Source organism: Scyliorhinus torazame, chromosome 21 (genome assembly GCF_047496885.1).
Source record: "Scyliorhinus torazame isolate Kashiwa2021f chromosome 21, sScyTor2.1, whole genome shotgun sequence".
NCBI classification, from domain to species: Eukaryota; Metazoa; Chordata; class Chondrichthyes; order Carcharhiniformes; family Scyliorhinidae; genus Scyliorhinus; species Scyliorhinus torazame.
The window spans coordinates 122191406-122211673 of NC_092727.1; the positions used below are offsets into that span (position 1 = coordinate 122191406).

At 50.4% G+C, this 20268-nt stretch overlaps 1 protein-coding gene across 2 annotated transcripts in view; it reads left to right on the forward strand.

Annotated features, from left to right (window-relative positions):
• The window catches only part of LOC140398595 (SH3 and cysteine-rich domain-containing protein 2-like), a 126151-nt gene that overhangs the window by 55412 nt on the left and 50471 nt on the right, over positions 1-20268 (forward strand). For both annotated transcript variants that reach the window (XR_011937511.1, XM_072487430.1), the window contains exon 2: positions 17325-17625. Coding sequence is in view for 1 of the 2 variants with exons in the window: in XM_072487430.1 (XP_072343531.1) it covers positions 17325-17625 (301 nt within the window). In the remaining variant the exon portion in view is untranslated. The remainder of the gene's footprint in view (positions 1-17324; positions 17626-20268) is intronic.

A 20268-nucleotide genomic window follows, 5' to 3' on the forward strand; every position in this document is an offset into this window, starting at 1 on the left:
TGCTCTGGGGCCCTGGGTTCAAATCCCAATTAATTCAATAAAAAATCATATCTGGAATTAAAAGTCTAATGATGACCATGAAACCCTTGTCCTAAAAATCCATCTGGTTCACTCATGTCCTTTTGGGAAATAAATCCGTCATGTTTACCTGGTCTGGCCAACATGTGACTCCAGACCTATAGAAATGTGGTTGACTCATAAAATGCCATCAGTGCTGGGCAATAAATGCTGGCCCAGCCAGCGACGCCCACATCCCATAAAACAATTTTTTTTTAAAGCCTTGATAAATGTGAAGATATTTGAGACATATTAGGAACTTGCATACAAAGCCCCTGGTTATGTTAATATTTGTGGATGGGTGTGAGATGAACACATGGGATTTTCCAGTGGATGATCCTGGAAGATGATACCTCGTGACAGGAAAGTAACATATGAAACTTTACCCGTTATCTTATCCAAACTTTTACCTTTGAAGGAACAAAGTTCGAAAACAGTGCGTGGCTACTTAAGTATGTGGGTTCTCCCCACCCCCGCAATCGTGCCAAAATTCTGCTAATTGATACAATGATATTGTGGGTAACACTTGTGCTTTGGTCGCTATTAGTAAAATTGATTGTTGTTTGTGGCTACTATGTGCAAATTGGCTACTTTATTTCCCTACATGAAGTCTTGTTTCTCAGGAGGTTGTGCCTCTGCCTCTGTGCCAGAAGCTTTGGGTTCAAGTCCTACTCCAGGGCCTTTTATTATAATAATAATCTTTATTGTCACAAGTAGGCTTACATTAACACGGCAATGATGTTACTGTGAAAAGCCCGCTAGTCGCCACATTCCGGCACCTGTTCGGGTACACCGAGGGAGAATGTCAAATGCCCAATTCACCTACCAGCACGTCTTTCGGGACCTGTGGGAGGAAATAGGAGCACCCCAAGGAAACTCACGCAGACACGGGGAGAACGTGCAGACTCCGCACAGTGACCCAAGCCGGGAATTGAACCAGGGACCCTGGCACTGTGAAGCAACAGTGCTACCCACTGTGCTACCGTGCTGCCCTCATGGGAACAATGTTCATGACACAGTCAAACAGGTTAACCACCAACCTGCTGATCCTTCCAACGTGCCCATGGCAGGTGGTAAGGGCGGATGAGATTCCTGGTCAGCCATGCTTGGTGTAGACTGCCTCAGTCTACAAACACATGTCTCTCTTTAAACAGAGAGTGATACCTGCTGCCTCTAGTGCCTGTGGCTAATTACAGATGGACAGACAGGCATTTCAAAGTGCTTTCTTGAAATGAAGCCTTTTGTGTTGTTGTGAAACATTCTACATAAATGCAAGTCTTTTCCTGTGAAAACTTTCGGGTGTCGCAGACTACTCTGAAATTTCTACAGGCAGTGGTTAGTCTTATGAGCAATTCCTAGCAGCAATCTGAGTTGGTGCTCTCACAGCAGAGGTGAGCATTCCAACTTCAGAGCGATGAGCTGCATGTGATCGGGAAAGGGAAGTAATTTTTAGTGTAAATTAAGCGCGAATAATCAGCTATAAGACGTCTATTTATAATTTTGCAGAAAGGCACCACAGTTTCAATGTTTCCATTCCATTATTTTTGACCTATTGGTCGCACGCAGGGAGATATTTAAAGCTACACAAAGAAGATTGATCAAGAACTGGGACTTCTGAATTTTTGCAGCGCTTATTCAGTTGTTGCAAGCACATGAGAGGGGAGCTTAAAACATACAGAAAAGGTCTATAGTTTGTCCACGATGTGCACATATTAGAATTGTCTTGTCCATGATGTGGACATATTGGAATTATCTTCTACATTAACACCTCCATATGATCAGCAACTCCTAAGGTTGTTTCAGATGGAAAGTATACATTTAGGTCCAGATCTGCGTTTAAATCAAATTGGTATCAAATGGTTAAGTACCAGTTAAGCTCTTGATTACCAGTAAATCAGCCCACGAGGATCAAACTTGCAATGGGCATATGATGATTACTAGTCCTCCAGTGGAACCGTCATGCATGAAACTGCACGGAATGTCCTTGCCAGCAGTGTTTATCCCAATCACCGTCTGCTCTCACTGACTGAAGAGGACTTGCCCCGGAGACACCCTGGCGGCTTGAGACATGATCCAGGCTGACACGTTTGGCGCCGCACCGAGGAAGTGCTGCATTCTCAGAAGTGCCATCTTTTGGTGGGACGTTGAACCGAGGTCCCACTTGGCCTCTCGCATGAACGTGAAGATCCAATATGGCACTGTTCAAAGAAGAAGGGTTCTGCTTGCTCTCTTGGCCAATATTGATCTTCAACTAGCATAACTGAAGCAGATTGCCCGGTCATTGTCACAGTCTGTTTGTGGGATCTTGCTGTGTAAACCCCTTGCCTCATTTTATCTGACTCCAGTTCAAAATTTGCCTTGAAGCACTTTGAGCTGTCGTGAGGTGACGAAAAACATGAAATAAGTGTAAGTCTTTGGAAACAATAAAGAAGCATCACTGGGATAATTAGATTTCTGTATATATGTGGTGACATTGTAAGCAAATGTGAGACGGCAGTCGCTGGCTAACTTTGCACTAGAAATAACATTCAGAGGAAAGAGTGCCCCCAGGTGAGAGAGTAAATTATCTCCCATGTTGTTTAGAGAAGAGGTGAGGAGAAGTTTCCCAATGGTTGGCACAGTGGTTGGCACTGCTGCCTCACAGCGCCAGGGACTCGGGCTCAATTCCAGCCTTGGGTGACCGTCAGTGTGGAGTCTGCGCCTTCTCCCCGTGTCCGCGAGAGTTTCCTCCGGGTGCTCCGGTTTCCTCCCACAGGTGGGCAGGTTAGGTGGATTGGCTACGATCCGTGTAGAGGGATATGGGGATAGGAAAGGGGAATGGGCCTAGGTAGGGTGCTCTTTTGGAGGGTCGGTGCAGACCCGAGGGGCTGAATGGCCTGCTTCTGCACTGTGGGGATTCTACGTATTCCATGGGTGAGGGACTAATTTCTCCCCATAGGCTTTTCTTTATTCTCTCATGGGATGTGGACACCATTGGCAAGGCCGGCATATATTGTCCAGCACTTGCCCGTGAACTGAGCGGCTTGCTGGGCTATTTCAGAGGGCATTTAAAAGTCAACCACATTGGTGTGGGTCAGGAGTCACATGTAGGCAAGAATACATGACCCGGCTTGGGTCACTGTCTGTGTGGAGTCTGCACATCCTCCCCGTGTGTGTGTGGGTTTCCTCCTCCGGGTGCTCCGGCTTCCTCCCACAGTCCAAAGATGTGCAGGTCAGGTGGATTGGCCATGATAAATTGCCCTTAAGTGTCCAAAATTGCCCTTAGTGTTGGGTGGGGTTACTGGGTTATGGGGATAGGGTGGAGGTGTGGGCTTTGGGCGGGGTGCTCTTTCCAAGAGCCGGTGCAGACTAGATGGGCCGAATGGCCTCCTTCTGCACTGTGAAATCTATGAAATATGAATATATTCAAGAGGCAGCTGGATATAGCACTTGGGGAGAATGGGATCAAAGGCTATGGGGAGAAAGCAGGATTAGGCTATTGAGTTGGATGATCAGCCATGATCGTGATGAATGGCGGAGCAGACACGAAGGGCCAAAAGGACTCCTCCAGCTCCTATCTTCTATGGATCTAAGTATCTATGAACCAGGTAAGGACGGCAGATTTCCTTCCCTAACGAATATTAGTGAACAAGATGGGGTTTTGTGACAGTCTGTAATGGTTTTATGGTCAGTATTAGACTCTTGATTCCACATTTAAAAATAATTCTAATTCCACAACCTGTGATGGTGGGATTCAGGGTGGTACGGTGGCATTGTGGTTGGCACTGCTGCCTCACAGCACCAGGGATCCGGGTTCAATTCCGGTCTTGGGTGACTGTGTGGAGTTGGCAAGTTCTCCCCATGGGTTTCCTCCGGGTGCTCTTGTTTTCTCCCACAGTCCAAAGATGTGCATGTTAGGTAGATTGGCTAAATTTCCACTTAATGCCCAGGGATATGCAAGTTTGATTATGGAGATAGTGGGGGGGTTGGGCTGGGGAGTTGGCCTAGGTAGAGTGTTCTTTTGGCGGATCGGTGCAGACTCCATGGGCTGAATGGTCTCCTTCTGCACTGTAATGATTCATTTGATTCTATGATTCGAATCCAGGACCCCAGAGCATTTCCCTGGTCTCTGAGTTACTAGTCCAGTGCCACCACTGCTACACCATCACCTCCCCTTTAGGAGGTGGGGAAAGGAAATCCTTTCTTTCGGTGTGACAAATGAAGGATAGGTGAGAAGAGGAAATAATCTTCCCCACCTCTCTCACACACGCACTCCATACCCCCGCCATCAAAAGATCAAGTGGTCGTCTGGGTTTATGAGTTGAGAACAAACACTTGAGGATCCACCACTGGCCGGTTGAAATCTTCCGTATCCCAAGTAAGTCACATTCACAAGATAGAAATGGAAGCAGATTTTCTTTCTGTATAAAGAATGCAGTTTCCATGAACATGATTCTGCTACCCAGCAACTATCTCTAGTGTGTCATTTAAAGCAATGTAGACTGAATGATATTGGACACTGTGGACATGTTCATTTGTCGACCAGGAAACCACTTTAACAGAGAAAACAACATTCAACTAGAGGCAAGTTTATCCTCGACAATTTACCACCCAGCCAATTCATTCTCATCTGCAGGATCCCCATAAGACTGCATGATCAGGACCATTTGGGCAATTAGGACCCTGGGTCACCTTAAAATGTTGTGAACCGGGGCCCCAAGATTGACTCCTGGTATTCCATAGTTGTCCAATTAGAGCTATTATCATGGATCATTACCCCTGTTTATGATTATGTAGCCAATTGATGATCTAATTCAGCATTTCCTCCTTTATCCTGAGAGCTTTTACTCCCAACCAATGATTCAGTCAGCTCTACTTTCATCACATTTGGATACAATAGATGAACACTTGCAACAGGCAGCACCACAATCCAACAGTGAATCTGTGGCCTACAACATATGTTTATGCTGATTTAATTGGACAGTTAGCGCTCTTTGTGAGCAGCTATCATTGGTTTGGGATTTGAGGGCCGATACAATTATTGTTAAATTGCCTGTCCCAATATTCATATTGTACACGTGAGAGAATCAGCTACATACCATACTGCATTGGCCTCCCCGTGGTCCTTTCTGCCACTCTATCTCCACTCTGAATTCCATAATCGAATGGCCTCGTTGAACCCGACTCAGTGATGCAACGAGGCCGTCAAAGCTCTGCAACTCTCGGAGCACCTTGCCAGATCAAACGAGATCGCGCAAGACGTAGCAATCTAGATCTTGCCCCCCCAATGGTCCGGGGTGACGGCAGTCGGGGGTCTGCAGGATCCCAGGACCCAGCTGGGTCCCAGGATGCTGAGCCTCTGGACACGGTTATCCCGGAGCTGATGCAGACAGTAGGGTGTGGCTATGAGATTCAGAGGGGATGTCAGCGACACTCCAGCAGTTTCATAGCCGATTGGAGGAGTCCTGGAGGCTACAGGTGAGGATGGTGGCACCGGCAATGCGTGGCACCAAGGCCAACACTGCTCGGGTGGCGACCGCAGTGGAAAGCCTGCAGCACAACATCAGCACCATGAGTCCAAGGCTTTGCTCAGTCAGTGACGGCCATGGCTGAGGGCCTCGGAAGCACGTCCGAATCGCTGGGGGGGATGTGTTCCTGACGCAGGTCGACCTTGCAGAGGCACTGAGGAACATATCCCTGTCTCAGGTGGGCATTGCCGAGATGAGGGGGGTGTTGACACCATGGTGCAAAAAATGGGGGAGCAGGCAGGGCTGGCAAGGCTAGATCATGCAGGAGTCACTGATGCTCACTCCAGCTGCCCCTCCATCTCAAGGTGACCCCCAGAGCCCTACAGACACCGCCTGGGAGGAGGGAGCTCCAGAAACTGATCCAGAGCCTCCCACCAGGGAGACAATGGCAGTCACCGGCTCTCCCAAGTACCCCCCTGCTGACAACGGCGCATCTTGGGGTCAGCGGGCGGAACAGGGTGACACGGCAAGGTAGCCGGGCCCTCCTGAGGGTGCACACGAGGGGCTTCAAAGGCCACGGGGCCCGATAAGCAGCAGGCTGCCTCCACGTCCGATGATGTGCATCCTGGGGACACACCTAGATGTAGCAGCAGAGCACGAAGGGCTAAGCAGTTTGAGGGTCACTGAGAAGCCATGGTGGAGTTCAGGGGTGGAGAGCGGGGTGGCGGCACCATTGGTAGCTCGGGACAATTCGGGTAATGACTGTACACCATTAATACACAACATGTGAAACCTCTGTCGCATTATTCCGCACTACGGCCGGTCTGCCCGTCCCGGGCACGGTGGTACTAGATTTGCCTCCACCAGCCCCCCCCCCCCCCCCCCCTCCCCCCCAGCCCCTGCCGAGGCATACCGCATACAAGTGTTAGGTGAGTGCCCTATCAGGGAAGGGGGGGTGAGGGGGAGATGACAGACTGAGCAACATCCTTTGAGAACCAGGTGAGGATGTGGGTCTCCCTGGACCGGAGCTATCCCGGTGATGATGGAGAATCCGGCAGCCCGGCCATCTTGATGGGATTGGTCCAGATCAAAGTTTATATTGTCAACATAGACGTTCACGGCTGCGGTGCCCTTAATGGCCATGGGAGTGGGCAACCTCCCCCTCCATGTGCTGCTAAATCCGCAAGGATAAGGCACAGGTGCCACACGTCCCCTTGTTGAGGCGGAGTCTCCTGCGGCACATACTGTCCGGCAACTCCTCAAACGACCAGCGATGCCTGTACACCTTGGCTCATTGCTGCCCTCCGCTCTTTTTCCCTGCCCAGCCTGATGGGCAGCCGGGTCCTCGGGGTATGGGCCGGGCCCCTGCTCATGGGCTGCCGCCTCGGGCCTCCGTCGCCGTTGTTGCCGCAGCCTTCTCCAGTGTCTGGCCTCCTGGCCTGCCACCAGCACCGAGAGGGCAGCTGCTGTGGGGTCCACAATACCATCCATGATGTGATACCTGCAAGCAATTGGAGAGAGTGAGAGACCAACAATTGGTTAGGGCTTCCACCCTGGCACCCTCGGGTCCCCCCAAGTATCCCCCACTCTTGCACTCCCTGCCATCTCTCAGGGTGTCATCCAACAAGCCGGTTGTGCTGGGGGGACACTGCCTTGCACACACACCAACGGCCGCAGCGTCTGGGCACCAGATCACAGACCACAGATCCCTGCCAGGCACATTACTTGGACCAAGCTCGGGTTCCCTCCCCGATCCACACACCCACCTTCTGGGTGCGGGGATATCCCCAGTGCTGCAGCCCAGCTCTCTGGGTGTTTGGTTGTTGGCTGCTGCCTCTGCGGTGTTGACACCTCCCAGTGTTCAGACCAAGTGTCCAGGCCTCACAGTCTGGTTGGGATGCCACGCAGTAACACTCGCCAGTGACATGGCACATCTACCCACAGGAGTCCGCTTGAGAGCTGTGAAGTACTCCTATAACTAGCAATGCCAATTCCCCATTGACAATAGCCTTCAGCTGTGCAGCCAGAGGCCGCCACAGTCAGAGGAGTTTACAATGTTTCACCATATCACCACGGACAGGGCTCTGTCCTGGGCGTGTTCAGAGGTATGGACGGGCAGCAGCTGAAGTTGCCCCAGCAAAATGGGTATGCACAATCCGAGGCAGGGTGCCTGTTGCCCCCCCGCCCCACCCCCTACCCGAACACTGGGGCAGTATCTCCAGTGCCCCAGGGCTGATTGCCTGATTTCGAAGATGGCTACTCCCCTCCCTCGGTCACCTCAACCTCCATTGTGCTACCTTCACCTTTTTTAAATAGGTATAGAAAACGGGGTTGAGTGCGGCCTCGGGCACGCGTTCCCTGCTGAGGCCCCGCATCTAACTGGAGGGGCGTTCGATAGCGGGATGTTTCCCGCCGCTGCGAGGGCCAGGAAACAGGCGGCTGAACACGCTCACTATGGGACTCTGTTCCCATTTGGTTAGATCGGGCTTTTGAAATTTTTCCGTTAAATAGTGCCCCTTGTCTGTCTTAAGAAAGCTGGGGAGTTGACCCCCGTTCCCTGGCCCAAAATTATATCTCTCAGCCAGCATCATGAAAAAACAGATCATTTGCTTGTTATCGCATTGTTCTTTAAGGCGACCATCGCTGCGTGAAAATTGGCGGCTGTATTTCCTACAGTGACTGTGCAGTGCTTTGGGGCCCACTGGTGTTGTGACCAGGGCTGTGGAACTTGAAGGAATTCCATTATTACAATAAGCGATTATTATTATCATTTCCTTGGTTCTCCCAGTTTCAGCAACATTCCAGATCTCTCAATGCAAACCCAGCTATACAAGGCAGGACTGGTTCACTCAGGTTCAGAGGGGATTTGTACAGCCAAGACACTATAGTGCAAGCAGCACATTTGATTTTCATCAGGCTTGTTGGCTTTGAGTGGTAACCTGTTCTTCCTCAAGGCTCTCCTAGCCTCGGGCGAATACAATAACTTGTGCTTACAAATATACAAAATTGGTGGGCAGGAAACGGCCAGCTGATCCAATGATCCTGCCCTGTATCAGGATGGTTGCAACATCATAACTATAAACACCTTCCTCCCCTCCGTGCATCCATGCAGAGCTAATGCCAGCTTTCACCTGTCATAACCTGCTTCAGTGATCAACCCTGACGAAGATGTCATTGAGATTTTGCGCTTGACATGACACTGTTACATCCTGGTTTAATTGCACTGGCTCAAGGTCAGCAAGCTGGAGCAGGATACAAATGGCTTACAACAGCACTTCTCAATGCCCTTGGCATCGATACAGTGAGGTGTCAGGCTTAATTGTACAGTAAGGAAAGGCCACTGTTGTTGATTGAGTTCAGATCTCTTGATCAACTCACAGACCAACAAGCTAACCAGTGGTGCATGTATCGTTTTTTTCCTCTCTCTCTCTTTGTTTTATGTGAGCTCCAATTTCACAACCATCGCTTGTTATCAATTTTCTGCATCGACCCTTATATTAAAAATGGAAGAGCTGCCAGCTCCTTCTGAATACTCTCGGGCCAAGCAGGTGGTCAAAAATGCCAAGTATCAGGACATCACCATATTGTTACACATCACAACTGTTGCATTGAAAGATATTTAGCACCGATATTAATCTAACCCACCAGGTGAGACTAGACCAGGTTGGGGTCTGACCCCCGATTTACACCCAGTCCGGTTTTAGTCTCCCAGGGAGTCGATGGAGTATGAAATCGGACACGGTGTGGGACTGGTTCCTAATCTGAACCCCCAGCCATTAGTCCAGTTGGGTTAAAGTTATATTCCGGCTGTACTTGATGTGTTAAAAATGAGCACATAGGTCTGGATTTTCATCTGCAAGTTGGTTGCACAGAGTTGGAAGAATCGACAGCTCTGTGTGGTGGTATGTATTAGGGGTAATACGGTACACCACGATGCCGACAGGCTATTGGTAGATGGATACCGGGTCCTGATAGGATCTGCCGCCTACTGGACTCCACCCAGAAATGCCGGTATAAGAACCCGGATTTCCCCCAGCAGCTGCATTCTGTAACCGAGCTGCTGGGGAACAAGTTCTGCTCAATAAAGCCTTTAATTGATGTTCCCTCAACCTGCCTTGCCTCATATTGACGGTCCTACAATTTATTGAGCAGACTTAAATAAAAAACGATGTAGGAATATGGTGCTCCGCATCACCCCGGAGTGCCTGCGAATCGCACCCCAAGCAGCTAACTCGACCTCTATCTTTAAACATTGGCTGGAGTGTTTTGAGGGCTATCCCCGGCAAACCAGCGGATGAACAGAAGATGCAGGTCCTCTATTCCAGGGTGAGTCCCGACGTCTACTCGCTCATCGAGGACGATTTCCCCGATGCCATCGCCGCACTGAAAGACATCTACATCTGGCCCACCAACCAGGTTTTTGCACGCTACCAGCTCGCCACACGACGACAATTTCCCGGAGAATCGCTGGACGAGTTCTATAACGCCCTGCAGATCCTGGGAAGAAACTGCTACTGCCCGGCGGTAATGGCGAATGAACACACCGAGCTCCTGGTCCGCGATGCGTATGTGGCAGGTTTGGCTTCATCCCAGATCCGCCCGAGGCTTCTGGAGAAAGAATCTCTGGGTCTCATAGAAGCTCAGGCCCTGGCGGCATCCCTCGATGTGGCCTTGCGTAACGCCCGCACCTACGCCCCCGACCACACTGCAGCCCCTTGGGCTCCGTGGGCCCACGCTGCGATCGACTCTCTGGCACCCCCCCCCCCCACCTGCGCGGCCAAAACACCAGACCAACCGCGGGGGCCCCGCTGCTATTTTTGCGGCCAACCGAAACACCCCCGGCAGCGCTGCCCGGCCCGCTCGGCTACCTGCAAAAGCTGCGACAAAAAGGGCCACTACGCAGCGGTGTGCCAGTCCCGCGGGGTCGCCGCTATCTCCATGGAAGAAACGGGACCGCAGACCCAGCCCTCCCAGCGATCCACGTGCGGCCAACGGACGCCGCCATTTTGGGCCCCGGACGCCACGAGGGAGAGATGGGCGCCGCCATTTTGTCCACCCCCGACCGCGTGCGATCCGTGGACGCCGCCATCTTGGCTGACAGGAAAGGACCCCGACACAGACGGCCCCATACTGCCTGACAACTATGATCTACTGCGACAACCACGCTTGGCATCGATGACCCTGGACCAGTCGTGGCCCCGGACGCTCCAGACAGCAACGACTACAGTCCTGGTGAATGGGTATGAGGCGCCGTGTATTATCGACTCTGGGAGCACGGAGAGTTTCATTCATCCGGACACGGTAAGACGCTGTTCCCTCGTAATTCGTCCAAGCTCCCAGAACATTTTCCTGGCGGCGGGGTCTCACTCCGTTGAGATCAAAGGGTTCTGCATCGCTAACCTAACGGTGCAGGGGAAGGAGTTCAAAAATTACCGGCTGTATGTCCTCCCCTATCTCTGTGCACCTACATTCCTAGGGTTGGACTTCCAATGCAACCTCCAGAGTTTAACATTTAAATTTGGCGGCCCTACACCCCCACTGACTGTCTGCGGCCTCGCGACCCTCAAGGTTGAACCGCCTTCCTTGTTTGCGAACCGTACCCCGGATTGCAAGCCCGTCGCCACTAGGAGCAGACGGTACAGCGCCCAGGACCGAGCATTCATCCGGTCTGAAGTCCAGGAAGGCATCATCCAGGCTAGCAACAGTCCCTGGAGAGCCCAGGTGGTAGTCGTTAAAACCGGGGAGAAACAGAGGATGGTCATCGACTATAGTCAGACCATCAACAGGTACACTCAGCTAGATACGTACCCTCTCCCCCGCATATCCGACATGGTCAATCGGATTGCACAGTACAAGGTTTTTTCCACCGTGGACCTCGAGTCCGCCTACCACCAGCTCCCCATTCGCCCCGGTGACCGCAAGTATACTGCCTTCGAAGCAGACGGGCGGCTATACCACTTTTTAAGGGTTCCATTTGGCGTCACGAACGGAGTCTCGGTCTTCCAACGAGAGATGGACCGAATGGTTGACCAGCACGGTTTACGGGCCACGTTCCCGTATCTCGACAACGTCACCATCTGCGGCCACGACCAGCAGGACCACGACGCCAACCTCTGCAAATTCCTCCAGACACTAACGCCTTCAACCTCACTTACAACAGGGAAAGATGCGTGTTCAGCACCGACCATCTAGCCATCCTGGGCTACGTAGTGCGTAATGGAGTGATAGGCCCCGACCCTGAACACATGCGCCCCCTCATGGAGTTCCCTCTCCCCCATTGTGCCAAAGCCCTGAAACGCTGCCTGGGCTTCTTTTCTTACTACCCCCAGTGGGTTCCCCAATACGCCGACGAGGCCCGTGCACTAATCCAGTCCACTACTTTTCCCCTGTCGACAGAGGCATGCCAGGCCTTCGGTCGCATCAAGGCGGATATCGCAAAGGCCACAATGCGCGCCATCAACGAGTCCCTCCCCTTCCAAGTCGAGAGCGACGCATCAGATGTAGCTCTGGCGGCCACCCTCAACCAAGCAGGCAGACCCGTGGCCGCCTTCTCCCGAACCCTCCACGCTTCAGAAATTCGCCACTCCTAGTGGAAGCTGTGCGACACTGGAGGTATTACCTGGCCGGTAGGAGATTCACTCTCCTCACTGACCAACGGTCGGTTGCCTTCAAGTTCGATAATGCACAGCGGGGCAAGATCAAGAATGACGAGATCTTGCGGTGGACGATCGAACTCTCCACCTTCAATTATGAGATCTTGTACCGTACCGGAAAGCTGAACGAGCCGTCCGATGCCCTATCTCGCGGCACATGTGCCAACGTACAAGTGGACCGTCTACAAGCCCTCCACGAGGACCTCTGCCACCCGGGGGTCACTCGTTTCTACCTCTTCCTCAAGGCCCGCAACCTCCCTTACTCTGTCGAGGACGTCCGAACAGTCACCAGGAACTGCCAGATCTGCGCTGAGTGCAAACTGCACTTTTTCAGGCCAGATAGAGCACACCTGATAAAGGCCTCCCGACCCTTTGAACGCCTCAGTTTGGATTTCAAAGGCCCCCTCCCCTCCACCGATCGCAACACGTACTTTCTGAACGTCGTTGACGAATACTCCCGTTTCCCTTTCGCCCTGCCCCGACATGACCGCGGCCACGGTCATTAAAGCCCTCGGCACCATTTTTACACTGTTCGGTTTCCCCGCCTACATCCATTAGCGATAGGGGGTCCTCCTTTATGAGTGACGAACTGCGTCAATTCCTGCTCAGCAAGGGCATAGCCTCGAGCAGGACGACCAGTTACAACCCCCGGGGGAACGGGCAGGTAGAAAGGGAGAATGGAACGGTCTGGAAGGCTGTCCTACTGGCCCTCCGGTCTAGGAGTCTCCCAATTTCCCGCTGGCAGGAAGTCCTCCTGGATGCCCTTCACTCTATCCGGTCCCTGCTGTGCACCACGACTAACCAAACACCTCACGAGCACCTCCTTGTTTTCCCTAGGAAGTCCTCCTCTGGCTGGCAGCTCCGGGACCCATCCTGCTCCGGAAACATGTGCGGGCGTACAAGTCAGATCCGTTGGTGGAAAGGGTGCATCTCCTTCACGCGAACCCGCAATACGCCTACATGGCGTACCCCGATGGCCGACAGGACACGGTCTCCCTGCGGGACCTGGCGCCCGCTGGAGCTCCCCACACCCTCCACACACCAATCACCCCCTCACTCCCGCCGGCTCATCCCGCAACCACCCCCTTCCCGGGGGGTTCGGTTCTTCTCCCAGACCCGCCCAGGAGTAAGGAAACAGGGGACAGCGTTACGCTCCCAGAGACGACAGGACTCGAGCCAGCGCCATCACCACCATGCCCGAGACGATCGGAAAGGACGACCAGGGCACCCACCCGGCTCATCGAATTGCTTTAATTCATCTCAACGTTTCAGTAGCCCGGTAAAAGTGGCATTATTGAGTATAGTTTCTAGTTCTGGCACAATGCCGACCCTGTTTGGCCCGTGTTGCCCGGTAAAAGCAGCATTATTGTAGATTGTGCCATAACTATAAACTATGTCGACCCTGTTTGGCCCGTTGGCCCAGTTAAAGCGACAATTTTGTTTATAGTTCAGAGTTACGGCACAGTACCGACCCTGTAAACCCCTACCACCGTGCGAACCACCATCCCGCCGGGTTCTTTTTCAACAAGGGGTGAATGTGGTGGTATGTATTAGGGGTAATACGGTACACCACGATGCCGACAGGCTATTGGTAGATGGATACCAGGTCCTGATAGGATCTGCCGCCTACTGGGCTCCACCCAGAAATGCCGGTATAAGAACCCTGATTTCCCCCAGCAGCTGCATTCTGTAACCGAGCTGCTGGGGAACAAGTTCTGCTCAATAAAGCCTTTAATTGATGTTACCTCAACCTGCCTTGCGTCATATTGACGGTCCTACACTCTGCAAAGCCAACTTTAAAAAATAGCTACCCTGGCTGTTTGATTTACATCTTAGAAGTCAGGATGTGCATACCCAGAAGTAGTGAAGAGGATACAGAGTGGGCAGGTCGAAATCGGAGCTCAAACACGTTATCAAAAATGTTAAAAGAGCATCACTGCTCCCCCCAGTTGCCCCCGTGGCCCCTCCTTGATAATCTAAGTCACTCCATGGCCCTCTCCCCTCCATACCAGCTTATGGTGCTGTACCTACCCAAGGCACTTTGTAGACCCCATGTCTTCTCATGCCAGCCCATGCCCATCCCACCCACTTCCTGTTGCTCTTGCTCACCATGCCAACTTAGCCAGCACCCACCATAGACAGACCTCTGGGTCCACGTATAGATAAATGGCTGAATTATCAGCTTTGCGATGTCGGCAACGAGAATCACGCAAAATGGAAAAAATGCGTTTTGATTCCGAAGCCATGCTCCGGTCCCTTGATGGTGGTGATATCAAAGTTTGCACCCCCTGCCAGCAGGTCCATGCAAAACCACCATTTGCATAGATTTAAATATCATTTGCGGCTTGGACATTTCATGCTCCACCCCCCCCCCCCCCCACCCCACTATGCTCCGCCCCCTCTTAGGTGGAGGTCTTGTGGGCTCAAATTGGTACAAATATTTACAAGCGGGCATTGGGTGCCTTGGCTGCTGAGGGGGAGCGGGAGATTAACAGAACTCTCAAAAAGCCTCAAACATTGCGGGACTTGCTGTAGGATGGCCCGGGCGCGGAGCAGTAGCGGGAAACGGCTTGGTGCCAAGTCTGTGGACTTGGGATGTCCCACTTGGGATCAGCCTGGCTCACAACCACCATGGCGGTAGCATGTTGGTGCTACATCCAGGCTCTTGGCTGCTCAACTGCTGACCGTTTATTGTGTCCTTTGAATGGTCAGAGAGCCTCTGGTCACCTGGGAGCTTACTCAGGCTGCCAGTCTGGAAACCCTCATACTCCAGCTGTTTCATTAAGGTGATGGAATTCCTACAATGCAGAAGGAAGCCATTCAACCCATTGAGTCTGCAGCGATCCTCTGAAAGAGCACCCTACCTAGGCCCACTCTCTATGTACTATCCTTGTAACCCCATAACTTCACCTAACCTACACATCTTTGGACACGAAGGGGCAATTATCGTGGCCAATTCCCCTAGCCTTCACAAATTTGGACTGTGGGAGGAAACCGGTGTACCCGGAGGAAACCCATGCAGACACAGGGAGAACGTACAAACTCCACAGACAGTCACCCAAGGCCGAAATTGAACCACTGTGACACCGTGCCACCCCAGATGGGCATGGCCAAGCTCAATCTGTGGCCACCGGGTGTTGGCATTCCTGAAAAGCGTTTCCCCACTGCAGAGGAAGCAGAAGGTCAGCGAAGATGACAACAAAAAATCTCCCAAGTGAGGCCTTGATGGGGGGAAACTCCCTAAGGCCCAAAAAAATGGCTGCTGGATAGTGGGATGTTTCTGAGACCTGCAGCCGTCGAGGAAATCCCCCACTGAACGCACCGTCCAGCGGACTTCAGTCTGCTGAATTGTGCCCTTAGTCTCCCAAAAGGAAAATCCTGGCCAAAATAAAGCTCTATCCAATAAAGCTCTAAGTGTCCAGTGCAGACTTCACTATGCTGAAAAAAGCAATAACCACCTTTACATTCCTTCAACTGCATAAAACCTTATACCAACAAGTATTTCATTGAACTGCACAGTCCCTTACAACAACAAGCATTGGAATTCATCGTCCCACTGGCAGCTATCAGTGAAATGGCTGGCACGCTACCTGTGATAATGAGTGGCTGTGAAATCAGTCATGCAGCATAAATCCGATAATGGAAACTCTCGGGCTAGTCCAATCTTTATTTTTAACATTCCACTCGATTAGTTCAGAGAATTAGAGGCAGGAATTTTAAACGGTTAGACATCTTGACCGCTCCTATTCACATGTACTTTTGCCAGATCCTCTTGACGCTTTCGATGATTTGACGGGTCTGTTGGCTGCCCCAATGAGGTTGATGGTTCAGAGGTTTCCAATGTTCCTGCACACTTTCAACAATTTCAAAGGAACTTGAACTCCCCCTAAAAGGCATCTGATCCTGGGGCCAGATCCAAAGGGGTGCACAATGTTCAGACTTGCGCACAGTGGAGGCAACTAATAATCTAAATGGCCTCCATGCACCACCCCAATTCCTGGCCCTGGGAACATGAGCAGTACCATGTTTGGGGGCGGAACTTGCAATTTCGGAACCCCGTCCGCCATTTTTACCATGACTGAGAAGTGAAAATCCAGGCCACGCATTCAATCCTGGACTAAAGTCTGGAGGAATAGAACGTTGTGTCTCTCCAAAAGAAGGCAGTGTTATGATGAATTTCTGCAAACTCATGAGAACCTCATATCTGGTCTTCAGGTGTGAGACCTGTGGGATTTTGTAGCTTAAAATAAGACTGAATAGTGGTTTGCCTACAGAACTGCACTCAACATTGGTAATAATTCATGTTGTAAAGCCCTTGAGGCATTGAACATGATAAATTACGATATAAATGCATACATTGTTATTTTTATGTTTCACTTCCATTCTTGTTACTCTGTCTTGTGTGGTATGTCCGAGGGAAAGGTTACTGCCAGGCAATGACCATCTCCAACAAGAAAGATAACCTCCCCTTGACACTTGAAAGGATTACCGTTGCTGCATTTTCCCCTTCATCAACATTATGGGGATCACCATTGACCAGAAACTTAACTTGGCCTGCCACATAGGTCAGAGGCTAGGAATTCTGCGATGAGTAACTCGCCCCCTGACTCCTTAAAGACTGTCCACCATTTACAAGGCACAAGTTGGAAGTGTAATGGAATGCTCTTCACTTGCCTGGATGGGTGCAGCTCCAACAACACTCAGAAACTTGCCACCATCCACCACATTTAATATAAAGCAGATTTAATAGAACTTACATGTTGGATAAATACTTTAAAATGGATAATGTTTGCAGAGCTAAAGATATGGGGCTAATTGGACAGTGCGGGCATAGATCTGATGGGCTGAATGGCTTCCAGTGCTGTATGATTATACTCACTGCAAATCTTTTGGAGCTGAAGAGGGACCATTTTTATTGTCTATGTAAATCAGTGCCTGGTAACTGTGGGAATAAAAGATAATTTCCCGATCTTGTTTGTTCTTCTTTGTATATATTGATAAAGCCTCCCCCGAAACAACAACATTCTGATTGTTAACTCGTGTCATGGGCAGTTTTACTTACTGCCATTTAAATAAGTCCTCAGAGGTCAAATTCAGTTTTAAAAAAAAAAAAAAAAAAAAAATATTTTTTAAATTAAATAATGTCCGTTCCATTTTCATTCTCCAGCTTCAACGGTTGAAGAGATCTCTGTCCTTCAAGACAATCCTCAGGAGCAAAAGCGTTGAGAATTTCTTTCAGCGGTCAAACAGTGAGGTGAAATTCCCAGCAGAGATACTGCCTCCTCCACCGACTCCACCACCAACTCCACCCACCACTTTCCTGCCAGACGGTCCACCCATCAATGAACAGCCATCCCGGAGGTCCCACCAGGTCTCTTTACCTCTCAAACCAGTAAGGACGCACAACTTTCAAGAATTTGTCTTCAAAAAGCCTACATTTTGTGACATCTGCCATCACATGATTGTAGGTATGTTTTCCATGTTAGTTGGGACATGCATCACCTCAGTGGTGCTCACTAAGTAATAGCTGGGCTTTTGAGATTCCATGCGACATTTCTGATCCATCAATGAATCATCATTGCATCGACAATTCATCATTAACATTAATAGTTGCCCAGTAGCTACTCTCTCGCTTATTGTTGGAGACTAAGATGTCACCCCAGGTTTATGTTAGCTTTGCCATCCAGGCTTCACTTGCAGGATGAGTCTTGCTTTTAATGTTGTGGGGCGCGATTTAATAGCCTCGTCACGCTCAAACTTAGTGTTGGGAGGAGGCTGTTGAATCTCACGAGAGGCTTCTCGCTAGATTTGCGACATTTGAAACGCCTCGCCACATTTAACGGAGTTTCAGGAGACATCACGATCTGGATCTCGGCCTCACTGGACGTGATCCAGGTCAGCATATGTATTGGCTCATTTAGATATATATGTTCCTGGGATTCCCTCGGCACCTGGGACCTAATGGCTGCGCCCGGGAGACCTCGCCAGTGTGCCGTTTAGTACTGGTTTCCACAATTGTGGACCAGTCGCAATGGCACCTGCTGGTGGTCTCCTAGGCCATTAGAGACCCCGGGTGGACGAGGACAGGGCAGGGTGGCAGCCTGGCACTCCCCCTGATGCCTGGGGACCCTGAAAGCACCAACCTGGCACTGCCAGGGTGCCAAGGTAGCATTGCCAGGCTGACAGGGGCACTGCCAGGGTGGTACCTTGGTGCCAGGTTGGCACTGCCAGGGATCGGGCCTAGGGGGACCTTACCAGGTGGAGGGGGAGTTCCCATGGGCTACCTGAGGTTGCGGGGAGGTCAAATACGCCCAAACCAGACATAGATTTTTCAGGTTAAATCACACCCGTGATGTTGCAATCTCATATATAGATTTGAATGGTGCACCCATCATGTATTCTTCGTTTACGCCCGGTAAATGTGTGCTATTTTTCTAATAATTTTTCCTCGACTCCTGGACCTTTATAGGAAACTTACTATTGGTTATTGTACTTACATAGAAATTCCCAAAACCTGCCATTCATCCACAACTGGTCTGTGCCAGTGGTTATGCTTCACATAACCCTTTCCCCATCTCACTTCCTGTAACCCGAACAGTTCGGGTGAGAGGAAGTGAGATGGGGAAAGGGTTGTGTGATTATCTAACCACTTCCGGAACTGTATCTCTGCTATTCTCACCAGTTCCTGTGGTAGCAAGTTCCACACTGGGTAAAGAGGTTCCTCTTTCCTTATTGGATTTATTAGTGACTATGTTATATTTATCACCCTAAGTTTGAAATCTCCCACAAGTGGAGATTTCGTCTCTCTATTTATCATATCAACATTTTATTAGATCTCCTACCAATCAATTCCTTCTGGCAAAGAAAGAATCGCAACTTCATAGAATCATAGAATTTACAGTGCAGAAGGAGGCCATTTGGCCCATCGAGTCTGCACCGGCTCTTGGAAAGAGCACCCTACCCAAGCCCACCAATCCACCCTATCCCCATAACCCAGTAACCCCACCCAACACCAAGGGCAATTTATCATGGCCAATCCACCTAACCTGCACATGTTTGGAATGTGGGAGGAAACCGGAGCACCCGGAGGAAACCCACGCACACACTGGGAGGATGTGCAGACTCCGCACAGACAGTGACCCAAGCCGGGAATCGAACCTGGGACCCTGGAGCTGTGAAGCAATTGTCCTAACCACTATGCTACCGTGCTGCCCACAAAACCATTGAGTCTTTCTCGATAGCCGCAACCTTTCAGTCCTGGTTTCAACATGGTAGATCATTGTTGCTTTTTTTTCCAGTGTCCCTATATCGGTCTTGTTATATGGGGATTAAAATAGTGCACAGCACTCCAGGTGCGGTCTAATCAAGGACCTGTAGAATTTTAGCAAACAGTTTTTACTGCAAACCTGGTACCTGACATTCTCCAAAGCGTGCATTGGATGCAAAGACATCACTTTTTAATGTTAACTGTGATCCAGCTGCCTGGAGTGGAAATGCTGGCGAAACTTCCAATATGCTGACACACAGAGATAGATAATAGAGATTGATGAACTGTCCAACTCGATGCAGAGGGAGCGAATCCTTAAAAGGTGCATTCAAATTGAAAACGTCTGAAATTCAGACTTTTCCCCAATTAAATACAAATTGTTCCATTTGGGTCTGAATGCAATTCCGGTTATATTTGTGGTTAGTCAAGAGTATCTCTTTGTTAATCTTAAAAAAGGAAATCAGGAGGCTGTAAACATCTTAACCTTTTTAGAAGGATCTGGATAGAGACGTTTATACTGATATTGCTGAATACATTTTCCTGACACAATTTGTTTTGTAGCACTGCAGGCATTTAAAGCATTAGTTGCTGCCGGTAGCTCACATACTGCAGCTGCTGGGAGAATGGGTGAGAAAGCAGCAAAGTGAACAAGACAAGGTCATATCTTAAGGACAGGTTTACTTTATTCGCTCACCAATAATTTCTGTTAGCTATCCTGACTTTCTTCAGGAGAAAGGAAGATCAGATGCTCTTCTCGAAGAAGGCACGGTTGCACCGTGTTTAGCACCCTGGAGTTGCATCACAGCTCCAGGGCGCCAGGTTCGATTCCCGGCTTGTGTCACTG